The sequence below is a fragment of the Nuphar pumila genome, chromosome 11, assembly GCF_984573655.1.
Source record: "Nuphar pumila chromosome 11, dmNupPumi1.hap1.1, whole genome shotgun sequence".
NCBI classification, from domain to species: domain Eukaryota; kingdom Viridiplantae; phylum Streptophyta; class Magnoliopsida; order Nymphaeales; family Nymphaeaceae; genus Nuphar; species Nuphar pumila.
In genome coordinates this window covers 98,689,154-98,697,373 of record NC_143259.1, presented here as the reverse complement: position 1 = coordinate 98,697,373, position 8,220 = coordinate 98,689,154, and the positions used below count along the sequence as shown (strand labels likewise).

The window sequence follows — 8,220 nt, the reverse complement described above, 5'->3', positions numbered from 1 at the left end:
AAATAGTCTACAAAATTTTCACGTAAAGAAGAAAAAGGCCCTCATATATATTTGGCCCAAATTAACTGGTTGTAGACGTACACAAAAACAGGGCGAACCCATGCAAAAATGGGTCTTTCGGGTCTGTCCGAACTGAACCACATGGTAACCCTTGCCTTAGTCTTGCTCATTTGCCGAACAGCAGTTACTTCCAACCGCATGTAACCCTTAACAAGACATGCGCTCCAATGCTAGTAAAAGACTGAAGAAACAGCTGTTAGTTCCAACCATGAAAACCCCATCTTAGATTACGTGAATAGATGGATAGCTGGTGTGCCAGCACAACATTAATGGATGTTCAGTTACAATTTCCCTCTTAATTAACAACCTTCTCTGCTTATAAATATTCCACAATTTAGCATCACTAACCTGGTTCATACGCTCAATACTACCAACATGGCAATTGCACCACCATCTCACCACCTATCGTCCTTCTTCCGCATTGTGCTCACCGCTCATCTTCTCCTATCATACTCAACCACCACCTTTGCCGCCACTGACATGACGACATCGACGGCCACCCTGGACATTCATGTAGAGTTGATTCATGTCGATGCACACCGCAGTTTTACCCACTTGGAGCGATTACACAGAGCAGCTAGCCGAGAGAAACATCGGCTTCGGAAGCTGCATCAGAAAATCCGGTATGGTAAACATCAGGCACAAGGTGATGATGATGTCGAAGTTTCGGTAGAGGCCGGAGTCGGTGAGTACTTAATGAATCTAGCTATTGGAACACCCCCACGCTCCTTCTCCGCCATGGTTGATACTGGTAGTCCTCTTGTATGGACACAATGTGATCCATGCATCAATTGCTCTAACAGAGAACCAATATTTAGCCCTTCAAATTCCTCCTCCTTTTCGAGGATGCTATACTCCAATCCTCTCTGTGCCTCCCTAACTTCGCGTGTAACTACATTGGATAATTCTACTGGTGGATGCAACTACAGGCTTGATTATGAGACTCCAGCTACTTCCCAAGGATACCTTGCCTTAGAAACGTTCACCTTGGGCTCAGGGAATCGAACCATATCGTTTAAGAATATTGGGTTCGGCTGCGGCAATCACAACCAAGGTTTCGATGAGGGTGCTGGCATAGTTGGGCTAGATCGGAGCCCGCTGTCACTCGTCTCTCAACTTGGGTCGTTAATCGATAACCGATTCTCCTATTGCTTCACTTTGTTTAATGACTCCGTTTACAAATCAAGTCGACTCGTGTTGGGCCACAATGCTGCCTTGATAAGCTCAGACGCCTCGACAACGACGCCACTGGTAGTTAACCTGCTCTTCAAGGATTCTTATTTAGTGAACTTGGTGGATATCAGTGTCGGAGGGAAGCGTCTCCTAATACCCAGTGGTTATTTCCGGGGCGAGTCTTATGGAGTAGCAGTAGGTGGTACCATCATCGACTCAGGCTCAGCGCTTACCAATATAGTACCACCCGCTTACATGTAAGAAACTGTCTCACTTTAATTTCTTGCTCTAATTTGGGGTAATGGGGTACCTAAACCCATGTTCATTGAACAAAACTTGCAACTGATGCGTACTTAATATGGGGTTTTACTTGTGATAGGCGAGTGAGGGATGCACTCGTGAAGGCTATCGATTTACCGGTTGCTGATTCCTCAAAGGCGGGGCTTGATCTGTGCTACCAATCATTGCCAGAATCAACGTCCATCCCTAATGTTACCTTTCATTTTGAGGGTGGTGATCTCGATGTTTCCAGAAGCCAATATTTCATCCGCGATCCAGATACAGGCTTGACTTGCTCAGTGTTGGTGCCATCAACGGTGCCCATAGTTTCAATAATTGGAGGCGTCATGCTGGCCAACTTCCACATCCTTTACGACCTTGGCAACAACCTCATCACTTTCACACCTGCAGAATGTGGTAAACTGTGAACCACACTTTCTATAACCATCTTCTGTTTCCTTGGAAGCTCCATGAATGGGGCTTTTATTTTTTGAAAGAGTGGAAGTATTTTTATTTGCTAGTTTTGTAGCAGGGTGATACCTGCGGACCTCTTGTACTGATTTTATCCTTCTTTAAAAAACAAAAAGAAAGAGTGGAAGTTGTTCATTCAATTGGAGTTTCAGCAAGCACATGTATTTGTACTAATTCCAGCATTTTCCTTTCGGCATTTAATAACATCTCTCTCTCTCTCTCAAAATAGTTTAACACACTTATGATTTGCATCCGAGCAAGACTAAATGAGGTACATTTGAAGGAAGCATAGAGTTTGAGTCTCTATCAATGCCAAATTTATGTTCAAAATCGTGCACAAAAGAACTACAAAGTTAGATCAAGCCGGCGAATGGGAAATACCCAAATCGGTAATATGAGAACTAATGTGTGAACCGTGATTTTCATGGATTATGTTCTTTTCTCTTGAATTTAACTGCATGGATGTGATCTACATGCTTGGTTTTACAAGAACCTGTTTTTTATCATCCAATTTTGATGCATAAACAATATTTTTTTAAGGCTTTAAAATCAATGGCTCATATTCTTCATAAATATTTAAACATTCAAAAATCACATTTTTTCATAAAAAATACTCAATCTATTGGTTGATTCCTAGCAAATTCACTATGCCAAGCACATCCACATGGTTGGATTTGCCCATATTTCGAGTTCTCATAATCTAGTGACTCTCTCCATGTATATAAAGTAACCTATATCATCAAACACATACGCACACGCATTGCTAATCGCGCACGTCAATAATGAAAAGGACTTTTAATTAGCATATGTCACTAAAAGTCTTTTTTCACCCAGGGCATTAGCGGTGGCCGGTTATGGACATCAACGAACGAGCATCATTCGACGCTAATGCTCTTGGAGGAAAATTGACTTTTAGCGGTAGTCACGACCATCGCTAAAAGTCCTATTTACGTTAAAATAGAAGCATAGCTGCTGATTAATGCATGAAAAAGGAGGAAGGCCTCCCCTTGATTGAGGACATACGACCACTTGAATACACGTGTATGCATATTGGGAGCAATAAGGAATAAGGAGAGCTCTTATTGAAGGTGTTTGTCTATTTCATGTATTAGAAAAATAACATATTGGTTATATATATATGAAATCACAAAATGCTTTATGTTTAATAAATAGTCATTTTCATTTTTATGAAACACACACACACACAGACACACACACACACACACACACACACACACACACACACACACACACACACACACACACACACATATATATATATATATTGCAAGTTTGATACCCAAGGTGTGCATTGGTTATTATTACAAGTCAACTAGAAAAACACATCTTTATGGATGGGGCTTCGAGAGAAAGGAAGAGAGACATGTTCAATAGGCAGAAATTTGTTTAATAAATTTAATGAAAATGAAGAAGTGACAATCATTGTTGATCTATTTCTAAAAAAATATCAACTATGAAATTGCTGCGTATGAATCTTTTTTGTTAGATACATCATGTGCAGCTTGCAAAGTATCTGAACGCTCTGGATTTTCAAAACAACACTTGGTCAAAACTTCATGGATTTTTTTTCCTTACAATGGACTTTAAAAAAGGTTTTTAGTAGCAGAAATAGACGATAATGAGTTATCGATTTTAAAAAATGTTGGGCAAGTCATAGGTATGTGGCAAAGCACTCATTGACCACTAAAGTATTTTATTGATCAAAATGAGTTGTTTATTATAAACATTATTGCTTGGAAAAGCAGTATTCTTTAAAATTGGTTTGTAAATGAAAAGGTTCAACACTGTTTGGAGAAACCTTGAAACTCGATGACGCCTTGATCTGTATATCATATCACAGGTTCAGTACTTGTATACCCTATAAAACGGGGTCAGAACCATTGTTGGTCTGGTAGGAATACATTCAACTTAAAGCAAGTATAAATTATGAAAATACAAGGAGCCACTTAGGGCCACAGTTTGGAACAATGAAGCTTGATTCTCCAAGACTTAGTGTATATCACAAAAGCCTCCTTAGAGCCATGATTGAAACATCCAAACTCAAGTCTCCAAGACTTGGAATATTTGTATCCTACGAATCCCAGTGAGCGTTCTTCGAGCTTAGCTTAGTCATGTGAATACAATACAGGTCTTTGCCCTATCGGTCCAGTAGTATACTGATCTCAATACCTTTTACAAGGTTATACATGAATCATCAGAACAACACACATTCATTCATTCATTTATTTATTGATAAACCTATAACTAATGCATTGTTTTGATATTAACCGTTCACTCCTTGGTACATAGGAGAAACTTAAACTTCAGCATCAACACGATGTTCTGGGGGTTTATTATTCTATGTATTTTAGATACTCGAGGGGCCTGATGACCCTGTCCATGGTAGTGCGATAGAACTCATACCGGGATAACCCCATTAAGTCATTTTGGATGCATCCTCTATTGCAGTAGTGGAGTTCAATCCCTAGACCTTAAGGATAACCCGACCTCCAAACCTCATGAGTGACAGAAGGTCCCTTAAACTCCTTGGTTTATAATAAATTCATGTCACTCACGGTTGTACCATCACTCTCTACCACGGTGAGCATAAGTCCTGAAGGGGTTCGGCAGCATAACCATAATTATAGGACATTCAAATGCCACTTACGAAAATCAATGTGTTGTGCACTAAAAGACATATGTACCCCAACCCAGTTCAGTATTTCGAAGCACGGGTCACTCATGTGGTCAAGGGACTATTGTTAAGTTTTATTTATTTGCATGCAAGACTCCGCTCTCGGCATCTACGATCTTCATGAGCATTTCACCCCTTTCGGGTGGACAACCAACTCCAGCACATCAGCCCTTACGAGTCTTGTTGTATAATAGTGTTTCACATGAGCATGTATATACAACGATCATATTTGATCAACTGCTCGGCGTATATAGACACAATGAGCATTGGCCTAGTCAAGGCGCAACAACTACTCTGGCGCATCGGCCCTTACGAGTACGGTGTCCTTACTCGCAGAGGTAGAACGACCCACTCAGGCAGGGTTCCGATAACAGGGGCATCATTGTGTCATTCAAACTTGCTCAGGTAGGTAATTTGCCAAATATTTTGATGGCACTTCCTCTGTTTGATGGAGGAAGCTTGACGATCCTTTTTACTTTATAGAAAGTAACTTGTCAAAATTTTGGCAGCACCTCATCTGCTTGATGGAGGATGTGCTACGCTCTTTTTAAGTTCGGTGAGCATCTTTTAGAAAATTTGGCAGCACCTCACCTCTTTGATAGAGAAAGTGTTGTGTTCTTTTAAGCTCGATGAGCATCTTTTCATAAAATTCGACAGCACTTTCTCTCTTTGATGGAGGAAATGCTATACTTAAATCGAGGATAAATGTACATCGTTGTGTGTACTTTGCATCTATCATGGTTCATTGGAACCTAGGCCTTAATTAGGCCATACGCAAGTGACTTAGGTGTTTACGTAAAAGCAGTTTTGCACAAACAACGAAACCTTTCCAATAGGGGTTTCTTTTGTCAATCAAAGTCTTGATCGAGGACTAGCATATGGAATCACATTTGGCGATAGGAGTTGACCTTTATTTGTACGCTTACTTATGCATATCTATATATAGTATACATAGGAGTCTTTGTACGATATAACGTGATGGCATAAGTGAAAGCATATTTAAGGTACGACTGGTAAAATCAAACTAAATAACTTACAGAAAAAAAATATGTATATGTTTACAAAAAACAGAAGCCTTGGCATCATTCGATGTGATGACAATCTTAAAAGAATAAGCAAATGCATATATATTACAGAAAGTAAGAGCCTTGATATTGTTCGAGGTGATGACAATCTTAAATGCATAAGCAAATATATTATATATATATATATATATATATATATATATATATATATATATATATATATATATATATATATATATATATATATATTATGGAAAGCAAAGGCCTTGGCATCGTTTGATGCAACGACAATCTCAAAAGCATAAGCAAATACATATATATTGCGGAAAAAGGGGCCTTGGTATCATTCAACATATATATCGAGAAGAGTAAAACTTTGGTGTTGTTTGCTGCACAAACCTACCCAAGCTATGCGGCAGTACTCCAATGTGGTGGTTGAGGCACTCCTAGGTCATGGTCGACACGTCATTTATGTTTGGTACAGTCACAACCAGGAGTGTCTCTTGCAACTTTCAATGAAATGGTAATATGACGAGATCTAGACCAAAAATCGGATTGGACACTCATATTCCAAAATACATAATGAGTTAAAAATTTGATAGTTCTCTAATAAATAATGATTTTAAAATAAATGATGTTGATAAGTGTGTCTGCAATAAAGTAGATTATAATTCTATTATTATTATTATTTATTTATATGTTGATGATATGATTATTTTAGGTTCTAACAGTGAATGTGTAAACCAAACAAAAAGATTTTTATCACAACTTCAATAATATACAAAGTTCAATTAATCAATTAATATATATAATAAAATTTAGTAATATACAAAGTTCAATTAATGTATACCACAAAATTCGTTGCTTTTAGCAGCTCATTAATGTAATTTTGCAAATTGGTGATAAGAGCACCCTGAGATTTAAGCACCTCCCTTAAATAAACATTTTCTTTCCTTAAACAAGCATTTTCTACATCCGCCTGTAAACACCCCAAATTTTTCTTGTTCATCTTCAAGCACCCCCTTTCAGCCGATGCCAATCCCTTTGGGAGTTTAACCCCTAGGTCTAGTCTAATTTAGGTATCATTTCACCCCCTTTCTACCAGTGAAATTACCATTTTACCCATAGGTTACCCTAGATCTCTGCCAGTTAGACCTAGTCAAGCTCATTTTTTAGTTCAGAACAATTAGAATGACAATCATTTCTAGCAAACTTGAGCTCACGATGAGCGAATCCTGTTCATTTCTAACTATTTCAGCTAAAATTAGTTCATTTCCTGAAAAAATGAGCTCATTTCTAGCACGAATTCTAGTCAATTGTTTCTGAGTCAGTTATTTCCAGTCGGTCCTATTTCCTTGAGTCTAACTTGAGCTCACCAAGAGTTCAAGTATTCCAGTTTCAGTTCAAATCCATTTCTCACAATCTAGGAGCCCATTTTAGCCCATTTCATCTTATTTCAGCTGAAATTGAGCTAAATCCATTCAGTTTCGCTAGTGTTTGAGATCTGAAATTAGTTCACTTTAGTATTTTTGACCTTTGTTCCAGCTCAAACTCAGTATATTTTTGTCACCCACTTCACTCCAGTAGTCATTTCTCAATCATTCGATCAAAGAGTTTTGTTGAGTCAGTGTTATTTCAGTTCCTTTGAGTTTAGAAACCCTAGGATTCAGTGTAAACCAGTTCAAACCTTGTTTCCAGTGTCACTCTATGCCCTACTGGGGCAAAATCATTTCTCGGATCATTTTGTCCGAAACAACATTTTAACCTTCTTCCAATTGGTACAGTCACCAATCTGGGCTTAGATCAATTCCTTTTCTGAGATTTTAGTTATATTCTAGACCCAATTCACATTTAGATTGGATCCAATAGTGGATCTAATATCCAATCATCAATTCTAATCCTCGAACTAGAATTTCTATTTTTTTGTCTCTGCCAGGGTTCTGGGACTTCAAATCCCTTATCTAGGGTTTTGCAATTTTTAATCATTTCATACCATTTCATATCATTTCGTGTCATTTCTTGTCATTTCATATCATTTTATTGCATTGCATGTCATCTTCGAGATCTAGCACTCTGGTTTTTCAAAAATCTCTAATATAGATTTGAGTTTTAAAACCTTATTTCAAAGCTCATTTCAAAAACCTGGGTTTTAAATCAACATTTTCCATTTGGCCAACCCCCCAGGACTTTACATTCCTTATTTCAAAAATATTTTCCTTAGAAAAATGATCTGGATTCGTTTTAAACCTGATTTTTAATTCAAATTCCATTTTTTATAACTTTCTTCAACTGGGGCCCAACCTGCAGAGGTGCAAACCCTATTTTTTTATTTTTATTCAAATTCATATCATTTCCATGTCTTACACTACAAGAAAATTGCCAATTAGCGACCAATATTTGCGACAGATTTTTTCCGTTGCCAAGTTACGACGGATTAACGAGATAAACTAATTTGTCGCTAAGATTTATAATATTTACGAAACGTCATTCACAATCACTATGCACTTGGTTTTTCAA

General features: G+C 37.9%; 1 protein-coding gene across 1 annotated transcript; it reads left to right on the top strand.

Moving 5' to 3' along the window:
- Window positions 1–435: 435 nt before the first annotated feature.
- LOC149822580 (aspartic proteinase nepenthesin-1-like) lies at window positions 436–1,940 on the top strand. The gene is made up of 2 exons (XM_089980307.1): window positions 436–1,490; window positions 1,613–1,940. Exons 1-2 carry the CDS (start codon window positions 436–438, stop codon window positions 1,938–1,940), a joined length of 1,383 nt encoding a protein of 460 aa, XP_089836433.1.
- Window positions 1,941–8,220: the final 6,280 nt, after the last annotated feature.

Bases quoted from the DNA above. Each gene is read 5' to 3' on its own strand.
- LOC149822580 (XM_089980307.1), top strand. From the start codon at position 436: ATGGCAATTGCACCACCATCTCACCACCTATCGTCCTTCTTCCGCATT. The intron at 1,491-1,612 runs GTAAGAAACTGT...TACTTGTGATAG, and splicing joins ATAGTACCACCCGCTTACAT to GCGAGTGAGGGATGCACTCG.